General features: G+C 34.4%; 1 protein-coding gene across 1 annotated transcript; it reads left to right on the top strand.

Moving 5' to 3' along the window:
- The first annotated feature begins 14019 nt into the window (after positions 1–14019).
- On the top strand, positions 14020–20489 carry LOC122298434. Its single transcript, XM_043108166.1, has 10 exons — positions 14020–14485; positions 15748–15843; positions 17212–17296; positions 17468–17589; positions 18134–18158; positions 18253–18336; positions 18459–18488; positions 18563–18668; positions 18817–18881; positions 20187–20489. Exons 1-9 carry the CDS (start codon positions 14393–14395, stop codon positions 18878–18880), a joined length of 705 nt encoding a protein of 234 aa, XP_042964100.1. The 5' UTR covers positions 14020–14392; the 3' UTR covers position 18881; positions 20187–20489.
- The last annotated feature ends 2552 nt before the right edge of the window (positions 20490–23041 follow it).

The raw sequence follows: 23041 nt of genomic DNA, 5'->3' as shown, positions 1-23041 counted from the left end.
GAGCTTGGGTCATGCGACTGATGGATTCTTAGCCACGACTCCTCGGTCATACAGTACTCGTCAGCCATTACTCCTTGGCCATGGAGTACTCGTGGACCATACTCCTCGGCCTTTACCCTCGGTCACACTATACTCATTGGCCTTGACTCCTCGACCACCCAATATTGGTCGGCCACACAGTATTTGTGGACGGTTCTCGTCGGCCATGACTCATAGACGACACAGTACTTGTGGGTAATTCTTATCGGCCACTATTTCTTGGCCATGCAATACTTGTTGGCCATGACTCCTTAGCCACACAGTACTAGTTAGCCATACTCGTCGGCCTTTATTCCTCAGCCCCCCAATATTTGTCGGCCATGACTCCTCAGCCACACAATACTTGTGGGCCATACTCGTCAACCATCACCCCTCAGCCACACAGTTCTCATGGGTGATACTTGTCTGTCATCACTCCCGATCGCACACTACACCTTGGCCACTAAAAATCTAATACAATTCTATAATTATAAGTCCCATCATGCTAAACATGACGAGACTTCGCTGGATAACTTGAAGGGATTTGATATCCCTTCAAAGGCTTATTAGGCCGATTGGTGGGCCTGGATTATGCAGTCGAGGGTTTCTCATTGGCCATGCATCTCACCACTACTTCACGGCCTAGAGTCCCCTTACCCAAACTCCTTGGCCATACAGTAATCCGAATGAATAACTGCTCGAGAATCATCCGGGATAAAAGAGTTATTTGATTATTCAAATATAGAAAAGCTCTCCACCCTAGGACTTGCATTTCAAATAAGTGGATCGTTATCCTGCAATAATTGAAAGATCACGAGCTCTATAAAAGCGATAAACCCAGGTCCGTAAGGGGGGGATCTAGTTCATTGGTATTGAAAAGGAGATTATTTATCGATATTACTAACTTAGGTATCAGAGGTTTCCTAGGGAACCTTAAGCCAGTTCATTCTTTGGTTGCAGGTGATCGCATACTAGTGGCGATGAAACATGTCCATAACAGGAATGGTGGTCGTCGACGTCAGGGAGGGAGGGTAGGTGGGTGCAAGATAGAGGCGTTGATGCTGGCATGTGTGTATTGAACTTGGCCTCTCGTCATATTGAAATACTTACTGATGAAATACTCATCGAATTTGGGGCGCCAGGAGTGGTGGTCAGTGACGTCAGGGAGAGGGCACGTGGGTGCAAGATGGTGGGGGGTAGGCTAGGGTCCGGGATCCATGAAATCGTGTTTGGCAAAAGATAAAAGTTTCCCTTTTTCTCTTAGACAACATGGCGCACTCCACGTCATGCAGTAATTGGGAGCAATCTTATGGAAGCGACATAGTAGAATTATTCTTTTTTTTTAATATTTAAAATTGATGCCACAAGGGCATGCCACATCAAGTGAGAGCATCGAGCAAGAGGTTTAAGCGGTGGGAGTAGCATTATTCAAAGGTGAAATCTACTGTAAATCAATTTAGTATGAACTCTCATAGTCTTTTAAATTTTCTATTACAATATTTATAGAGAGATGAGAGAGAAGAAGATGAACAAGTTGGTACCTTGCTGCTCTGGTTAGTCTCACCAAAAGTCCTCCTACCCTTTGGTGCAAAACCCTTATCTTTTTTGGACTATTGTTAGAACATCCTCAATAGATTAACTAAAAGCTAAATCTATTAAATATTTAGCTATTAGAGCACAAAATGTGATCACAATGGATTAGCTAAATTCCAAATAATTGGAATTTATTATAATTTAGCTACAATTACTTTTAAAAGAATTTTCAAATTTAAAAATTACTGTACATACACCAAATACATATTTTATCAATTATTTCTCTCTCCCTTTCTTTCTATCACATATTTTTATCACAATGGTTGGGTTCATGTGCACGGGGTTCATGTGTTGGGGCTGGGTTCATGCATTGATATACTAATTTGAGTTAGTGATATATGCAAGAAAAATGAATCTTGTGCTAATTTAATGTGCTACCCAGGTCTGATTTTGTGCTAATTTAATTTTGCAAGCACCATTAGTCCTAATTAAACCAAGCAAGTAATATGTTGTCTACGGTAAGATATATATATAATTTATTGGAAGCAAGAGTAAAAATATATAAATTATAAAGAGTAATTCTTTAATTTCTAATTTACTAAGTAAAAGTCTCCTCTCGTTTTCTCTCATGCTTGCTATGAGTGAATTGAGATAGTGGTGAGTTTTCTCTTGTTTGTTTCTTTCATCTTATCTCTGTCTTCACTTCTCTGAGAGTTGGTGTGATACAGTCTACTCAATAGATAGTCTACATTCCATGTGGAATAATCTCCATTTGAATGAAGAGGAAGAGGATGCTATTGTTATTGATGAGAATGTATGTTCTGAGGTGCAACGTAAAGGAGATCGCAGCTTGATTGGAAAAATATGGAGTGATAGACAGGTGGGAAAGAATGTGGTGGAATCTACACTTGCTAAAATTTGGCATCTCAGTAAACCTGCAGTGCTGAGGGAGGTTGCTCGTAACACTTTTATCTTGATTTTTGCTAATCATGCTGATAAAGAAAGGGTCGAAGGTGGAAGGCCATGGTTTTTTGATGGCCAATTGTTTGTTATCAATCCTTTTGATGGATCCATACCAGTTTCCAAGTTGAAGTTTGATCATGCCTCTTTCCGGGTGCAGTTCCATAATCTACCATTGCTGGGAATGAATAAAGAATGTGGGGACAAGTTGGGCAGTACAATCAGAGAAGTGGAGAAGGTTGAGGTTGATGAAGATGGTGTGGCTTGGGGTAGGAGTCTGAGAGTAAAGATTCTGTTAGATTTGAAGAAACCTCTTGCTAGAGGAAGAACCATTGTCTTGCAAGGAGTCAAAGTATGGAGTCCTGTAAAGTATGAGAAAATCCCTCGGTTTTGTTTCATGTGTGGTAGAATTGTACATAAGAATGTAAGGTGCCAAGTAGAGAAAGATTTATCAACACAATTTGGACCCTGGCTACGTGCAGAATCACCTCTGAAGAAGCGATGGGAAATAAAAAAGGAACACTCAACTGACAAAGGCAGCAGTTCAGAAGCTAGAATGGAGCAAAACATGGTGGCTGATGGTGGAGCAGCTAATCACGATGGTACAATGAAGATTACTTGTAACGTATTATCATCATCAATACATAGTGATGATGGTATTAATAGTTATGGTTTGGGTGCTGATAATGACAATATGAATGATCAAGCTGTTACTGATTGTTATGAGGAGCAAGGTATAAATCATATTGTAACAGAAAAATTTGATTTATCATCTGATGGCAATATTGGAGGGAAGGCAATACCTGCTTTTGAGGTATCTTTTGGACCTGCTGGTGGGCCTGGTGGGCTTGGTAGGCCTGGTGGGTCTGTTGATTCACAAGCTGGCCTTAATGAGTTTGAACTGGTTCAAGAGGGCCCTGAGGTACAATATGCAGCCCATCAACTTCCTTTAAAACAGCAAGGAAGACATACACAAAGTTCTTGGAAGAAGAAGGCAAGAGGAAAAGATCAGGGGATATTTTGTCTATGGATCAATCACTTCTCTCAACATCTAAGAAAGGTAAGTTTAATACTCTTTCTACTGATCATGATTGCTGTATTAAGAATGGAACTGATAAAAGTGGTAACTTTATATTGGGATCGGCAGTGGCTGTGCAACAGCCCTGCCGGGAACAATGAGTCTTATAAGTCGGAACTCCCGTGGGCTTGGGAACCCAGTGGGAGTTTAGGCCCTTTCTGACTTGATCAGAAATGAAGTTCCTGACATTTTGTTTCTTCAAGAGACAAAACTCAATACACGAGTTATGGAAAGGATGAAGTATAAGTTGGGGTTTCAAAGTTGTCTTGCTGTTAGTTGTGAAGGCAAAAGTGAAGGGATTGCTCTTTTCTGGAATAAGAGATTCAAAGTGGAAATTCAGTCTTTTTAAGTCTCACATTCATGCAAAATTCACTGAGGAGGAGGAGAATGTTGATTCATGGTGGTTAACTGGTTTTTATGGTAATCCCGATGTGAGTAAGAGACATGAGTCCTGGAATTTATTGAGATCATTACTGGTTCCTAGTGATAAAGGCTGGTTGATTTTGAGAGATTTTAATGAGATTCTAAGTAATGCTGAAAAGAATGGAGGTAGAGACAAATCTGACAGACAAATGAAGGCTTTTAGGGATGTTATTGATGAATGTCATTTACATGATTTGGGATTTAATGGTGCCCCTTTCACCCGGTGCAACAGAAGGGAAAGGGATCATTGTATTAGTGAAAGATTGGACAGGTTCCTATCAAATTTAAAGTGGCATTCTTATTATCCAATGGCTTCTATTACTCATGGGGTCATAGCTTACTCTGACCATGTGCCAATAATGTTGAAACTCACAGTAGGGAGTGTACAAGGTCCAAGAAAGAAATTGTTTAGATTTGAGGCAATGTGGGTTGATGCTGCTGACTGTAAACAGGTTATTCAAGAGGCTTGGAGAGGCATTGAAGGAAGCAAAGATTTGAGCATTGTAATGAGGAAAATTGAACATTGTGGTGAGAAACTTACAGTGTGGAATAAAAATAGTTTTGGACATGTGCAAAGGAATTTAAGAAAGGTAAAAGAACAGCTATGTATGGTACATCAGGCAGACCCTCTTTCTGAGGACAGGCAGAAGATACAAGAGGCTAGATATGAGGTCCAAAAATGGTTATCAAGAAATGAGGTAATGTGGAGACAGAGGTCAAAGGCCATGTGGTTAGCTGAGGGTGATAAAAATTCAAGGTACTTCCATTATAAGGCAACACAGAGAAAGAAGAAAAATTGGATAAAAGAAGTGAAGGATTCGAATGGAGTTTGGTAGAATAATGAAAGAAGAGATGCAGTTATTCTTGATTATTTTAACTCTCTTTTTAAAGCTGCTGATGCAGTGGAAAGTATGGGCTTTTTACAAGGTCTGGCAGGCAGAATAACATTTTATATGATTGAACAAATGGATATGCCTTTTTCAGAAGATGAGGTAAAGAAGGCTTTAAATGAAATGCATCCAACAAAGGCACCTGGTCCAGATGATATGAGTCCCCTCTTTTATCAAAAATATTGGTCAGTGGTGGGCAAGGATGTTATTGAATCAGTTCTTCATGCATTGAATAATGGTTGTTTTCCATCTGCCATCAACCACACTTATGTCACCTTGATTCCAAAGAGAAAAAACCCTGAGTTAGTGTTAGATTATAGACCAATAAGTCTATGTAATGTGATATACAAATTGATTTCAAAGATTCTAGCTAATAGACTGAAGCTGTGTTTGCTTGCTATCATTTCACCATCTCAAACAGCATTTGTTCCTGGAAGACTTATCACTAACAATGTGCTGGTTGCTTATGAGATGGTCCATTTTCTGAGAAGGAAGAGGAAAGGGAAGGATGGCTTCATGTCACTAAAATTGGATATGAGTAAGGCTTATGATAGGATAAAGTGGTGTTTTCTTCAAAAAGTGATGGAGCAGATGGGGTTTAGTGAAAAATGGGTGAAGCTGATCATATTTTGTGTTCAGACAGTTTCTTTCTCTATTCTTGTAAATGGAGAACCAAAGGGACCTATATATCCAACACGTGGCTTGAGACAAGGAGATCCTATTTCTCCCTATCTTTTTCTACTCTGCACTGAAGGTTTAATTCTATTGCTGGATTAGGCTAACTCACATAATCAGGTTGAGGGAATTCGAGTTTGCAGAGGGGCCCCCAAGCTAAATCACCTGTTATTTGCAGATGATATAGTTTTGTTTAGTAGAGTTAATATGCAAACATGCTTAACCCTCAACATAAGCTGGACATCTATGAGAAAGCCTCTGGTCAAAAGGTTAATCATGAGAAAACCTCTATGGTCTTTACTCAGAATGTAAACCAGACCCAAAAGGATGAGATTATGCAATTTTGGGGAGTACACCAGTTTCAACAATATGATAAATACCTTGGATTGCCAACTATGGTTGGAAGAGGTAAATATCAAGCATTTTGGGCGAAAATGCAAGGGTGGAAAGAGAAGCTTTTATCACAAGGGGGCAAGGAGATTTTACTAAAAGCTGTGGCCTTGTCTATACCAACATACACTATGACTTGTTTTAAGTTACCAAGATCATTATGTTCTAAATTGGAAGGGATGATGGCAAGCTTTTGGTGGGGACAGAAATCAAATGAAAGAAAAATATGTTGGATAAGCTGGAAGAAAATGTGTGAATCAAAACTCAGTGGTGGATTGGGTTTCAAGAATTTATAGATGTTTAATATGGCCCTTTTAGCTAAGCAAGGATGGAGGATTATGACTCAGGAATCATCTCTACTTCATAGAATTTTTAAAGCTAGATATTTCCCTACTTCTAGTTTTAGGGAAATATCTAGCTTTAAAGATTCAATATTAGGTGGCACCCCTTCTTTTGTTTGAAGAGGTATTTGGGAAGCTAAATCTTATCTTCTTAAGGGTTGTAGGTGGCGTGTTGAAAATGGTCTATCTATTAATGTCTGGGCAGATTATTGGCTTCCAAACCATAAGTTGGTTCCTACTTCTACTATAACTGCAACAGGTTCAATTTCTAAGAGGGACAATTCTATGGCTTCTTTGATGATGCAGAATCTAAGAAGATGGGATATGGAGAAGGTCAGAAGCTTGATACCAGCAAGAGAGGCCAATGAGGTGCTTTCTATCAGACTGCCTTTTAAGAATGTTCCTGACACACTGGTATGGAAACATGAGAAAAGTGGGATGTATTCTGTCAAAAGTGCTTATCAGTTTTTTCCCTCTATGGATACAGATAGAAACAGAGCTGAAAGTTCAACTACTACAGACCAAAATCTGCTATGGAAGAAGTTATGGAAGCTTAATATACCTCATCAAGTAAGAGTATTTGCATGGAGGACATGTAAACATATTCTACCTACACTGTAGATCTTAAAGCTCGGAAAGTGATTGATAATGCTATTTGCCAGTGGTGCCATACAGAAGATGAGGATTTAAATCATACTCTATTTTACTGTCCTCTAATTAGAGACAGTTGGAATCAATTCCTTCCAATCATAACAGACTCATCTCCTACAGTGGACTGTCTGCACTTAGCTCTATTAGTGATGAGAAGGAAAAAGATAGGGGAGTTAGAAAAGTTCTTCTTAATGGCTTGGGGCTTATGGTATAGGCGAAACCAAAAGCTGTTTGAGAATAACATCAGGACAACATACCAAGTCATTTAGCATGCTCTCACCTTATATCAGGAACATACTGCAATAAAGGATGCACAACAGAGAAAATAGAAGTATAGTTGTAGATGGCAGCCACCTCCTGCAGGTTCATTGAAACTTAATGTGGATGGAGCAATTTTTAGTGATCAATGTCGATCTGGTATTGGTGTGGTTTTAAGAGATGATAAGGGACAAGTGACTTTTGCTACTAATAAACCAGAAAATGCTCTTGCTGACCCAATGGAGATAGAGTTGATTGCTATTTTGAGAGGGATTCAATTGTGTATTCCTCTAAGTATTGCTGAGCTTTAAATTGAAAGTGATGCACTTCTTGTTATTGAAGAACTCAAAAAGGATGGAAGATCTTCAACCCTATGGAGTTCTCTTATTCAAGAAATCAAGGCCCTTCTATCCTCTTTTCCAACTTGGTCTATTCAGTATAGAGGCCGTGAGTCTAATGGTGTAGCACATACTCTAGCTAAGTTTGCATGGCATCTTGATGATATAGTTCTATGGTGAGATTTTATTCCAGAATGTATATCCCAAGCTATTTGGATTGATTCATCATTGTAATGCTTGTTTTATGAATGAAGTTTGCAGTTTTCCTATAAAAAAAATATATATATATATATATAATTTTTATAATTAATACATTTATATAAAATTTTAGATGAGTTTAATTAAACGTTAGTGGTTATTAGCATTAAATAATAATTAAAAAAATATCATTTTTTAACTCATAATTTAATTAGAATATGATTACTAATTAATATATAATAGGTAGAATAGTAAAATATGATAAAATAAAATAAATTAATAATAAAAAAAATTAAATATTTTGAAAATTATTAATTACACATTATTATATAATGAATAAATAGATAATTCAATATGGAGATTTGATGTGAATAACTAAAGTCAAATTTATCTTATATTATTTTATTGTTATATAATGAAAAAATAATTATTCCAATATGGAGATTTATGTGAATGGAATAGCCAAAAGTCAAATTTGTCTTATATTTATAATAAAAAAATGTTATTTAATTTTGACTAATCCATTGAGAATGTTCTTAGTTTTATGTACTCAGCTCGTTTCTTGGTCTTGTCTCATCATCACTTTATGTTTATCTCTCTACAATCACAATAGGTTCCAATTAATTTTTTTATTAGTTTAATGTTCACTACAAATAATTGGTACAAACTTTCAATAAGTAAATTTTATGTAAATTTTTATAAATAAGTAGACCCTATTTTAAAAAATTATAAATAAAATCATTCTTTTTAAGTGAACTTCAATTTTTTACAAAAAGAACTATGCGAAATTTGTCTATTTGAGACTTTTACCTAATATTACTCAATATTTATTAGATTTTAGAAGGTAAATATAAAATTGTGAATATTTTTTTAAAAATATATATTGTATTGAAGTTTATAAAAACTGATAGATAGATTTGAAAACTTGTAATAGAATTTTTAATATGAGTTTTCTTTTTGTACTTATAAAAATAATTTTGATTGGTCTAATTTGTTTTCATAACACATCTCATCTAATTATTACAATTTTTAAAAATTTACACATAAAATAAAATAAACAATGCCACTTTTTCAAATTCTAAAACAATAATAATATTAACAAATATTTTAATAATGTTTTATTTAATTTTTAACTTTTATCTCAAATTATCTGCGAAAACAAACGAGTCTTTGTACTATAAATTTAATAAAAGAAAAATGATAGTTGTAGTCATAAATACGCAAGCGATGTATAATTACTTTGAAAAAATTGAATAAATACAAGATTTGTGTTAAAAAAATTAATTTCTTAATAGTGGACCTCACATTTTTTCAAAACAATTGCACGGTACTTACACATTCCACGACTGTATATAACATTACTATTAATAAAAAGTAGATTTTAAAATCTTTTAAAATATTATTAACCAAACGTGGCCTTTCTTTTATAATAAAAAATTGTATACACCATACTACCATCCTACTTGCATCACACTAAGTAAGATGTGGCATATTTACCACCATTGAATGATCATTTATTGCATATTTCTTTATCATCAAATAGTGATAAACGCGTCACATCATATATAGTGCGATGCAAGTGGGATGATAGTGTGGTATATAATATTACTCTTTTACAATACTAATTTTAAATGGAATACAATTTTGTAAAATCATGATACCTTTAAACCTATTTCACAACTTATTTCATAAAAATACCAAATCCATTCATAAAGCTCTTGATCTGAGTGATTCTTCTCTCACCAAGTGGTGGTTATTGCAGAGAACCTTTGCTTATGAAAGATAGATGCATGCACATGAAAAGAGACCCATGTCAAGTGGAATGATTCCCTTGTATGAGTGGTTGGTGCCCATCCCATTTTGAGATGCTTTTCTTGCACTGTTGAAAAAGTGAGCTGCACTGTAATTGGCAAAAGAAACAGACGAGACTGGTTCATTCCTTAACTTCTGGAATATCCCATGTTATTTTGTATCTTGTCAGAGTATCTCATTTGGACATTTATTTACGAGTAACGAGTAGTGCTACACAGAGTGTACAAGTATCGCATACTTATTTTTAAAAAAATTGATAAATTTAAGATCAACATGTATGAGGTCTTGAGAAGGAAGTGTTTCTGTATGTCACTTCTGAAAAAACAGGAGCCAAAAAACCTATTATTGAAGAATGTAAATTATGAAATCAGAGACAGGTCACATGGGAAAGTAAGATAAACCAAATTTCCAAAGCATCCACTATTGAAATGTCAATGGAGATATTGTTTTGGTTTTTGTTTTTTCACCTTTTTTTATCTTTGCTTTTTGGAATGTGGGGAGATGGCTTTAATCTCACACCAATCCTCCCTATCTTCATTTTTCTCTTCAAGATGCTTTGCTGCACACACCTTTCTCAATTCTCTCCTTATCATTCCAACTTTTTTTTATCTTTCTCCCCATTGACATGCATCTATATTTCTTTGAGAGCAAGTTCAAGTCCATTGACTCTTCTAAGAGAGAAATAGCCCACCCTCCAATTGAAATGCCATCTTCTGGACAGAAAAATGACTCCAACTAAATCCCAAGTACCTGCAACTATAATGGAAAAAATGCAAGTAGTTTTTCAATACTTCAAACTCTTCTCTGCTTAACAATAAAGTTATCATGAAATAAAATTTTTTAGTGTTTATGATGCACTCATGGCCAATGATGCTTCTTCTGTTTAAACAACCTCACTGAAAATCTTGTGATGAAGTATGATATATGGTTAAATGTAATCAAAAGATCATATAGAAGCAGACAGATTTTACAGTTCTTTCAAAATTTCTATATTCAAAGGGTGAGGCCATTTTAGAGGGAGAGGAAGGGAAGTGGAATTCAAATATATCCTCCCCCTTTCTTTGTCACATGTTCAAATATTTGAAGGGGAAAATTAATTAAGAATTAGGACAATTTCTCAACACCTTTGTGAAAACATTAACATTTTGTTGTGTTTCCTTCCTTTCTATCAACTCCCATGTGTACTTATTAAGATTAGAGTGCTAGGTTGGCTCTCTCTCTCTCTCTCTCTCTCTCTCTCTCTCTCTCTCTCTCTCTCTCTCTCTCTCTCTCTCTCTCTCTCTCTCTCTCTCTCTCTCTCTGTGTTTAACAAAGGCAAATAGAGAGAATGAAGGAAAGTGGTTCACAGAAGTCTGCCTCTTGAAACTGATTCCCAGCTTTTATAGAATGGATCCTGGTGCATAAAAATCAAATTATAAAAAAAATAAAAATAAAAAAGAAAAAGAAAGAAAGTAAGAAAACTTATAGAGCAGAACAAAGGCCAGAACCTCTAGATTTACTAAGAAATTCACATATGCTAAAAGTCAAAATACATAGATATCGCTTTATGCCCAATTGAGGGTGATTTTGTAGCAGGTTGTGCAGGCAATATCCAGCTCAAAACAAGCAATGGATTGGACAATGTAATCCATCATAAGAGACATAAAGCACCTGCTAAGTAGCTTTAATGGCAAGTGAAAAAAGTTCATCTATTTTGAAATCGATGTGCACACAACATCACTCAATGAGTAACTTTCAATCAAGTCTTCGGAAGCATCCCCTTATTAGTATTCCTCAATGTTTATTAAGATTCTATAGTGGAAAAATGCCTCCTAATGCTGTACAATTATCAAACAATGTTGTATCTACCTTTAGTCTAATGAATGAAGCTTGTTGAGATAAAAAGATCCCTTAGACTTGATTAGACATACTTCTATTATGAATAATTTGTCTTCACCTCTTGGCAAATAAAAACTGGAAGTATCAAAATGCCCATGTTGAACAGTTGGTCAATGTTCTTGATCGATATTGGGCTTCTTCAAAAACAGTACGGATCTCAGCATACCATAAAAAGGTATGGAGCTTTTTCCCATGCCCCACTGACATGCATATCCAATACTTCTAGTCAGTACTGGGCCTCAAAGCAGGAGATATTCAGTTCCATGCAAAAAATGGAAGGTCTCATGTATCTGAGTTGGAATTGCAATGCTCTCAAATACCAAATGCTATGTCCTTGCCTTTGAAAGACGAGAAAAGACAAGTCAAAGTTGGCTTTGCTCTTGAGTAAAGACATTCATGAGCTTCAGCCAAAGAATATTCTCGTTTGTTTTTAAAGATAATATAAAATAAGAAAATTATTTTTGAAATATATTAAGATAAGATTAGATAAAAAATATATTTATTTATAAAAATAAGATAAGATTAGTTTAATTTTATTATAATTAATAATATGATGAGACTTACAAATATTTATAATACTTTTTATAATATTTTATTTGTTTAATTATTGGCCACAGCACTATTTTATAATACCACTTTCATGCTTTTCGTATTTTGACGTTTGTTTTTTTCTTTTTAATACACAATTTGGTCAATTTTTTTGTTGATTTATTTATTGCTTTCTTTATTTATTTATTTACTAATGGTGCATTTCATTTTATACCATTTGGTCAATTTTTTTTTTAGTTTATTTATTTGCTATTTCATTTATTTATTTATTTACCAATAGTGTATTTTTTTTACTGCTTCTTTTATTTATTTATCTTATATGTAAATATTTTTTCTTTTAATCAAATATTTTGCTATACGTTCGGTATAACTTTTATTTTTATTTTTTGCAGTGTGAAATATACTGTTTATTTAAAATATATTGTTGGAGGGAACAATATTGAAATAAGGTGAGATCCAGAGAGATGAAAACTTAAAAAAAAAACTTGACATTTTTTGAGATAAAAACTGATAGATCAAAATATATGTTTGATTTTGTAAAACCTCTAATCATAAACTTTGAAAAGTTTTCAAAATTTTGATTTTTAATCATGAAAGCAAACGTGCATATGAACAGTAAAAAATTGGTTTTAAAAGGCAAAGGAATTGGGGACGGACAAGATTTCACGGATTGTGCATATGAACAGTAAAAAACTGGCTTTTCTCTTTCTCTGTGCATAATCTGTATAACTCTGCCTATGAATGTATCAGGACTTGGACAAAAATTGCACACTGACCATTTTATAGCCTTTATCAGGGGAAGGTTCATAGAAGCAACCTGACCATCTTCAGTCTGCCTAATGAACTTCTACCTTCTTTTTATAAAGAGTTTTGCTACATACAAGAACAATCATGCACTAATCTATGTATTAATACTGATTTATTCCTACTTAAAATTTAAATTAACACTGTTTTTAATAAAATCTATTTTTTGACCAATCACATCACATTGGTGCACAGATTAGTACACAATTACGCTTGCAACTATATTTTTCCTTTTATAAACATATATATCTATAATATTTATGGTTTTAAAGTATGCAATCTCTGATTACTTCTTTTTAAAAAAAGTAGATAAATTTTAAAAAAATTGACATAAAAAAATTATTTTTTAATAATAATCCACACTTTTTTTCTACGAGAATTCTACCAACTCCATAACTATATATAATATTACATCTTTATATATATATATATATATATATATATATATATATATATTCTAATATTTGGTATCAGTTGGTCTGCTACAGACAGTAGTATGTTTAAATCCAGTTGACCTGATGCAACTGGCTTATAAGCAAAGAATAAAGAAACTCTTAAACAATAGGAAAAAAAACAAAAAGAAACGCTTTGAAGAAGTTTCCACAGTTGTTAATGGTAAAATCAGAATATTTAAGTTTATTACCATTTTTTTAATATAACTGACATGCCAATCATTTTATAAAATTGTTACAATTTCATAAAAAATAAATCTATAAATTAATATAATTTTATATAATATATTTATTTTATAATAAAAATAATTTTAAAATTTAATATATACTATCTTAACGAACTACTGGTTATATTGGGATTTGAAGTTTTGAAAATTTACAAAATTATTAAAGAATTAATTTTCTAAGATTTTTAGAAGGTGAGTTCTATAAAAATTAGTTTTTACTGACGTCGGAGTTTTAAAACACATTAACAAGCTTGCCATTATTTATTGACTTAACAGAATATGAATTTAGTTGTACTTTTTTATGAAAAAATATAATGTTGTTGTTGTACAGAGAGGATTCAATTCAAATTAGCCAATCTGGAGATTTTCAAAAGCAAGGCTGGAAACAATACTGCACCCCTATTTCAAGACAAAAGTCAAATCATAACGACTGGGGTCGCGAGTGGTCTGGTAACCTGTTCCTGCAATCAACAAAAGAAGACAACACGAACTAAAAACAAATCTGCTACAGAGACTGGTTTTAACTGATAACAAATGGGAAATTAGCATCCAATATTAAATTGGGTATTAAAATCTCCACCTTGAGAAGAAGAAAGAGAAGTCATAACCACTGGATTTGGAATAGGAGGACGTTTAAAGCAAACTCCTTTCTCTTCAAATGATGCTTTCAAATCCCCATTGAAGTTCTAACATTTCCTTCAAAATGTGCTAATTTGACTCCCAAATTCCTGAATTCTGAGTCCCCAACTGTTAAGGGGGAGGGATCGTGAAGAAACTCTCTCTCTCTGTCTCTCTCAAACACAATTGTATATATATATATATATATATGGTATAGTAACATTATTAAAGATCCCAAGCTGCAAACCAAGATCAGGCAAAGTTGTCGTGTATCTGGGTACATATAAGCAGACAAACAGATGACGCCCAATTGGGAGCTCAAGAACTGCTGCAACCATGAACAAGTGCTGTTTCTTATTACTGTCTCTGTCTGCACTGTTGTTATTCTTGCGGTATGTCTCTCTTCTACCACTGCGTGTTTCATTTTTCCTTCTTATACTTGACCAAAATCTCGTACTACACTAGATCAGGGAAGCGCCCACATTTGGTTTAAGAGCATTGCTAATACTACGAAAGTTTTATCCTTCGTTTCATTAGAGGAAGATGGAACCCATCGATCAAAATCCTCCTTTATTTTCAATTTGAGTGACTGAGTTTAGCCCCGAGGAAGGAAATCGTGAGGTCAATCAATTGTGCTACCCTTGGGGCTCCATTGATCAAAATCTTGGGGTGCCCATGTGACTGTCAATTTGTGAACGTGCTTGGCTGTCGCATGTAATGGTAGTGCTTTAGGTGAAACTGGGTAATTATCATCCCAATAAATTTCAAAGGCTCCTTTTACTTTCTTGTTTTTATATTTTACTCTCTATCCCATAATCTTTATCGATTATTCATATTTTGAGAAGTCAATGAATTCAATTTCAGTAACTTACAAATCCATCTTTTACTTTATTTGAAAAGCAAATCCTTTTATTTTATTTTATTCTAAATGATGTGTACAATTTTGGAAGCCAGTAACTTTTTACTCAAAGGCAATGCATCAAATGATATTCCCATAAGAAAGAGAATGAGAGAGAAAAATGATATTCCCATCAGTTGGATTTCTAAGGTGGACAAACAATTGGGGAGGGATGGAGTTCTTTCTAGTTCTTTTTGTTTTACTACTTGTACCTATTACCTAATCTGTATTGAAGTTTCAATGTCCAGAAATAAGTTAGACTAAATTCATATAACGAATCATCAACGTCCCTATATACATTTTGTGTTACTATTAGCTATGCAGTATAAAGTTTAGAGAAATGCTAGGCTTATGAAGAGAATTACAAAATGAAACCTCACAAACTGATATGGCTTGATATGATATGTCAGATTTATTTACAATAAAAGGAATTTACAAACTGACATGCAATCAGACTTGCCACATGCCACGTCTATTTGTAATTTTTCGGAATTCTCTTTATACGCTGGCATTTATCTAAAGTCTAAGCAATCCACCCGGGTAAGGGATACTATGCCTATCAGTGTGAATTGAAAAGTTGGAACCATAACAGTGAATCCATGTGTGCTTTTCTGGAAGTTGGAAAAGTCCAGTCAGTTCGAAGGCAGAACCAATTTTATTTTATTTGTGGCTAATTCTTCATACTGGCATGTCATTCTTTCAGAGCTTACTTTCTACAAACTGTGCCTAATGTGCGAATCCTTCTTGTCCATGCAGTTGTGGAGAACAATATTGCTGAAACCATTCAAGCTTGTCACTGTATTTATTCATGAGGCGAGTCATGCTATTGCTTGTAAACTCACATGCGGACATGTAAGAAGCTCTTTTGTTTCCACATTTTTCCTCTTTTCAACTATGTATTAGTACTATGATTGAAATATCAAGAAGACTTTGTGTTTCTGGTTAATGTGTAAAGTCAGAGAGCTGTCTCTCCTTTGATACTAGAGGAAATTAAAGTGAGAAAAGAAGTGCTCTTGCACAACCTTTTTTCAATATTTCGAAACAAAAAGGGAAGAATCATTATTTGCAGATAGCATTTCTATGATAGCTTTTCTATCTAATATTAAGGATGCTTTCGCAGGTTTGGGGGCAAAGAAATCTCATCTCAAACTCAAAATTCTCATCTCATCATTACAACTTTCTCAAATTCCCACACAAAATATAATAAACAATTCAACTTTTTCAAATCTCAATACAACCTTTTCAAATCCCAAAACAATAATAATACTAAAAATAATATTTTAAACTCTCATCTCAAACTCAAAATTCTCATCTCTACCCCCAAACCTCCCCAGTTTAAACTCCTGCTTTGATTGGTAGCTTTTCTTAACTCTTATGTAATATCAAATTTATAAACATTAATATTTTAATGAGTCTCTAAATGATGAAGTGAGAGCCAGTTAAGCATAGGTAAGACAACTTTGGGATCTCTAGCAAAACATAGATTAAGTAAGCGGGTCTTTGGACTAGTTTATGCATCTAATTTCCTATAGAGCTCTTCATTTGACACAAGAAACTGCGTCTTCATCTCTTATATATGTTGGATACAGACCCCTTAGCACATAATCACTGCATTTACTCATTATCCATGCGAATAAGTACTAGTGTTTATCTATGCCATATATCTTATTGTAGAAAAAGCAATACATGGCATTTTTCAAACCCTGGATGTTTCATGGCTTAATGAAAAATTGTGGATTGAACATTTCTCATCTCTTTTTGGGTGCAAGATTTTTCCCTTTCGAGTAGATATAACATTGGGTAAAACTTATCGTCAAAAGACTCTGATCATGACCACTCATCATATTTAATAGTAGCATGCTGAAAGTGGATTTATTCATAAGCAAGTACATTTGGTTCAATGTCTTCTCATTGCCTTGCTTTCTATGATGGTATTGTATAAGCTTGCAGAAAATGTATGAGCTTTGCAATTATATACTTGTAACTTGGGAAATTTAAAATTGATTTGTATTGTGATTAAAGATCCACTAGTGTTTATCTAGAAGTGCTGTAATGATCTCTTCATTTGATTCTCACCCTCCTGCACAAAGGCTAAGCCCGATGGTGCAGTTTGATTAAGTGAGTTCAAATGGTTGAGCCACTGGGAAATTTCGTGATATCCTGAGTTTAGAATGTATTATATTTTACATGTGATGGGTTCTCATATATTTCAGTTTGTAGGTGGAGGGGATCAAGGTTAACGTAGATGAAGGTGGAACCACACAGACCCGTGGTGGAATTTACTGGTTGATCTTGCCGGCTGGATGTAATGTCTTTTATCCTTGATAAAGCTTTACTCTTTTTTAATACCATCCATAGTTCTTATGCTACAAGAGAAAAAGGGAAGGTCCAAATGCATACTTATCAGTGCGGTTTCCAATATATAACTTCCTCCGATGCAAATTTCTCTTCTATTTTTGCCTTTGTGACATTCCAGATCTTGGTTCTTCTTTCTGGGGAATGGTCTTAATACTTGCATCCACAAATCTTCTTACTGCAAGAATAGCTGCAGGATGTTTTCTTGCTGCACTACTTGTCGTACTCTTTGTAGCTAAAAATGTAAGTACTCATGAAACTAAGAACATTTTTTTCCCTTCAGTTAAAATGGAATTGCAGTGTAAACATAGGACTTCTGCTTCCACCATTATGGCATTTGAATGCTAAATTTTATCACTAAAAATTTCCAGTAAAGAAAAATTGATATATGCTATGCTCTCATTCCACTCCTATCCTTGTAGGATGATGTGGCATTAACCATTAACCATTGAATTTATTATTTTGAAAAACAAGACTGATCAAATGTTTGATAAGTGATGCCAAATCAACTCAGTGTGATAAAAAAGTGGAATGAGAGTATAGTATATAACATGATTATCCAGTAAAACTCGGAACATCATTCAATCTTTATATTCTAATACCAGTGTTTTATTCGCTATTGAGAAGAACAAAACTATGGAAAAAAAAGTATTGAATTTTTTCAATGAAGTTAAATTATTATTGTTGTTTTTTGTTTCTTTAAGATATTGTTTTGCACATCATAGATATCCTTTTTTAGATGATATTTGAAATTATCTGTTCTTTCCTCTTTCTATCTGTCATGCAGTGGACACTTCGAGGACTCTGTATTGGTACATATTTTCATAATTTGAAATCTGGCTTCCTATGGTTAACTCATTCCACAATATATCATATTGGTTTGATATTTACGTACTTCACCCCCAGGTTTTATTCTTTTCCTTGGTGTAATTTGGATTCTGCAAGAAACAACAACAGTTCATATACTTCGGTACATAATTCTGTTTATTGGTAAATGCAATTCCACTATTTGTATTTCCATTTCTTTAGTGAAAAGGATGATTTTTCCTTCAATCACAGTGATAGTATGAAAGAATCAGCTCACTGGTTAACTCTGTTTTCTCTATATGTAGGTGTAATGAACAGCTTGTTTTCAGTTTATGGTATGACTCTAGAATGAAGTAATCGATTTAATTTCCTGTTGATGGATCCCTTAAAGCTGTGTGTAATTATGCAGATATTTATGATGATCTAATATCCCGTAGAGTGCACTGTAGTGATGCCGAAAAATTTGCTGAAGTGTGTCCTTGCCCTTGTAATGGTGTCGGATGGGGCTTTATTTGGTGAGCAATTGAGGATCTTATCACTCAAAGAGTAGAAGTAGTCAAATTCTGCCTGATGATTATTTATTCTCTGAGTTGAACTGGCGATGCTAGGTGTTCTTATGACAGTATTTGTTGCTTCACTAACTGTGGAGAACTGTACTTGCAGGGGATTAATATCGTTTTTTTTCCTTTGTGGAGCCATGTACCTTGGTCTTGTGATTTTGTCTTGAGGTACATTTTGCTCCCCTTATTCTGTGATCTTCTAATCTCTATTGGCATGTCATCTAAAAAAAATAGGGGTGATTTTACAACATTGTTCATGATCTACATGGGTCAACATTCAAAGTCACCATGAGAAGTATCATTGGGGACCTTACAGCACAAACTAGTTTAAATTTCCCTTTTTGTTTTCGATTTAAATGCACAAGCTGGTCTGTATGATGTTCACAAAATTTTATTAAGAGTAGGAAAAAGGGATTGAAGTTGTTTGTCTTTAAGGATGATCTTATATTGAAGCAGTATTTAGAAAAATGGAGAACCGCATTTAAATGCTACCAAAAACAAACTTTATACATTTTAGTTACTGTGTGAAGTGTAGTAACTGTAGTTGATTCACCATCCCTGCAATATCATGGTCACGTTACCTGCAATGATTCGTTTGATTTTTATTTTCTTCTTATATAGATTGCATATATGCTTTCTACCAGCTATGGGTGACGACATCTTTTGGCTTCTGAAAATCACAAATTTCACATTTACTTTTGATTGCGATTTTTAATGATGCCTCGTCTACCTAGAATGAGTACAAATGGAAATCGAGTGGATGGGGGTTAAGGCATGAGTGAGGCACGGAGGGAAGGACAAGGAAACTCAGAAAAGATGGATAATAAGACAGGCCAAGTGGGAGAAGGGAGAGAATTTTGTGTCAAATGATTTCATTAAAAAAAAAAAAAAAGGTTAGCAAACAATTAGTTACATTATTTTAGTGAAATGCACTTACCAAAAAAATTTTCATTAAAATGTTGTGAAGCATTTGTTAGCAAATCCTCATCTAAATCTAAACAATGGCATTTGGGCATCCATGAAATTGAAGTGATGCAAATCAGCATTAGTATTTTCTTTAGAACTATTTTTAGAACTTGAGGAAATATGTTATTAGTATGTTTTATGTTCATTTCTGGCAAATGTCTCTATTTCATAATCACAGTTTAGCATTGATATACTGTCAAATGTTATGGAAAACCAAATGTGGCATTATTTAAATTGAAAATGCTATCTGTCATCCCCTTCAATCAGCATCCCTTCAGGTGGTATCAAGTGATTGGAAGATAAGTAAAGAATGAAAAATAGTTTTCCAATCATTTAATATCATATTAGAGGACGGTGGTTAAAAGAATGATGAATGGCACTTTGAGTTTAAATTTATGTTGGGTCTGATTTAATTTCTTGATATGTTGTCACTGCTGTTGTTTATATTTTAGCATCTACTCTATATACAAGTCATATATCACTATCACTTTTACTGCAATTGTGCAGGATGAAAGGTTCTGGTTTCACAAGGGCGAGAAGAATGAAGTCAGCTTGATCAGAACATCTTCCCAATAAAAAAAGTATGATTCTGTTAACCAATGGAAATGGTCATCTTAGTGATTCACAGTTTATACCTTAGATTTGAGCTTCAAACTTGTAATTTGAAGCGGATTTTTGCTATTTAAAATCTTACCTATACCATTGGTTCACATAAGTTATTGCAAGACTCCTGAGAGCTGCAATTGTCTGTTGCCTATTTGTACTGATTCAATGGTTACTTGATAAGTTTGTTCTTTTCCTGAACTCAAATGGTTGGTTGATGAAAACTATGTTAATGGGATAAACCCAATAAAAATAAAATACTAAAGCTAGGGTCCCATCTTAATTACAAAGAAAAATGTAAAAGAAGGGGGTGGGGGAACCAATATTCACCCACAAAATGGATTGGAATGACCTGATCCCATAGGTTTTTAACCGAGTTACTACGAAAAAAAGTCACCTTGAGATTGGTTTGTAGAGCAATCTAATGAATGGGCTGGCTGGGCTCTGCACCTTACTTTAAAAAACCTTCCTTCCTCCTAAGCCTTCTATCCACCCCACCCCATTGCTGCCCTTCAGAAAAAAGCTCCACTAGGGTGGAGGGAGGAGATCTAGTTCCTCCCTTCCCTCGACACCGAAAACAGTATTTTCCGACCATCTTCCCTATTTCCTTTGCTCCTTTTATGCATCTTTAAGTTAGTTTTTGGTTTTTGTAGAATGATGTTTGTAATCTCGGTCTGTTGCCCTCATATCCACTTCGACACCCACGCATTGACCCTTCACCTTCCCATCCCTGTCTTTGTCTTGACTCCACCAATAATGTCTCAATGCAATGTGAGAATGACCCACATGCCGCACATGGATCTCACGCGCCATCACGTCCTCTTGCTCAAACCGCATCCCATCTGCCCCTAAACACCTATCACCACATGCCGGCCCAATCTCTACCCTTCCCATCGCCTCTCCAACCAACCATTGACGACTGCCTACCCATTAGTGTGTGTCACATACACCAGTGACAGAACCGACTGCCACCACGCACCATCTATATTCATCCATTTCAATTACTTGGAACCATCTACTTCTCCAAACAAATTCAATCACAATGGACACCATATTTGGATTTTTTTTTTTTTAGGTTCCTGAGGCTTGATCTATTAAGATCTTGGGGGTATCCACTTCCTCTCCACTTTCAAAAGAGCCTATATGGCTTTTTTTTGTTAGACAGTGGCTTGTCCACCTACCATATCCAAGAAAGCATAGAATGTAGGATTCAAATGGCACGACACAGTCAAACTCACTCCTCAACAGCCTCAACCCCTGTTGCAGGACCTCTCACAATGGATTACTCAAAGCAACCTGATGATTAGATTGCTTTAGCAATTGTCACTACAATTTACAAAGGCCAGTTATGAAACCGGACCGCCTATTGGTGCCATTTCTCGATTTGTTTTTATTTCTTGGAATTGTATCTACTGTTCTGGAATGATGACGGGGAACCTCATCCCCTAATGTGTTTCTCTTTAATTTAGTATTTGCCCATTCGAAAAAAAAACCAATGAATAGGCTGCTGCTGGACGCTGCCTATTGTAGTAGAATCACTGATGTGTAGATCTCAATTCCCACATCCTTGGATAGAAAGGGCATAAACCATTGAAAGAGACAAATGTCACAGCGTGGGAATAGCTTTTGACGGTATGCACCATTCCTACGCTGTGGGAATAGCATAGGTGATTGATGAACAGTACTAGATCTTGAGCAGCTACTTCTGCTGTATACAATCGTGGAATACTTGAATATTATATAATTATTATAAAAAGAGTCTATTATATTAAAAAATTAATTTTTAATATAAATTTTATATTTATTTACTTTTTTAAAAATAATTACACGCTTTTGCTTTATATCCTTACCGCTATAACTATTATGGGTAATGATACATTTACCACCCTTTTACCACTATTTTATCACTTGTAGTGTATTTATTTTTTTATCATTTTCTTTTAAGTATTTTTTTAACATCCTTAGCCATTAAGAAAAAATTTTAAAAATATATAATTTTAGTAATAGTCACTTGCTTAATCATTAAGTAAAAAAAAAAATTAAAAAAATTAAAAAATTAAAAAAAGTGGTAAAAGAGTGGTAAAAGAGTGGTAAACCTATCATTATTCAACTATTATTACTCCAGATAAAAACGCAGAGCAAAGAAAAGCAAAAGAAAGAGAGAGGAATGAGAGGCCCTACTAGCGGTTATTTTGTAGGGGTGTCAAATCGTGTTAACGGGTCGTGTTCGTGTCGTGTCAAATCGTGTTAACGGGTTATATAGGTCAACCCTAACCCGACCCGTTAAGTTTATCGTGTCAAAATCTCAAACCCTAACACGACCCGTTAACATAACGGGTCGTGTCGTGTCAACCCGTTTTGACCTATTAATAAATATTAAGAAATATGTTTTTTTTATAAGTAAACAAATAAATTAAAAAAATATTACAAAATAGGTTAATACGACACAATACAACTCATTTTAAATTATTTATGTAAATAGGTTGAATAGGCTCGAAATTAATCTTTTTAACTTGATTAAATTTAGCATAATTTTATATAAATGTTAAAATTACAATATCTATAAAAATTATAAAACTAATTATAAGTCCAAAACTACAATCTAAATAATAAAAATATTGAAATTGAAATTTTAACAATTTTATTTTTAGATATAAAGGTATAATTGTAACTTTAACTTTTTTAACGTGTCATAACGGGTTATAACGGGTCAAAACAGGTTAACCCGTTATCAACCCGTTAAGCAATCGTGTCTTAAC

This window comes from Carya illinoinensis, chromosome 16 (genome assembly GCF_018687715.1).
Source record: "Carya illinoinensis cultivar Pawnee chromosome 16, C.illinoinensisPawnee_v1, whole genome shotgun sequence".
Lineage (NCBI taxonomy): Eukaryota > Viridiplantae > Streptophyta > Magnoliopsida > Fagales > Juglandaceae > Carya > Carya illinoinensis.
This window is presented reverse-complemented; position numbering and strand designations above follow the sequence as displayed.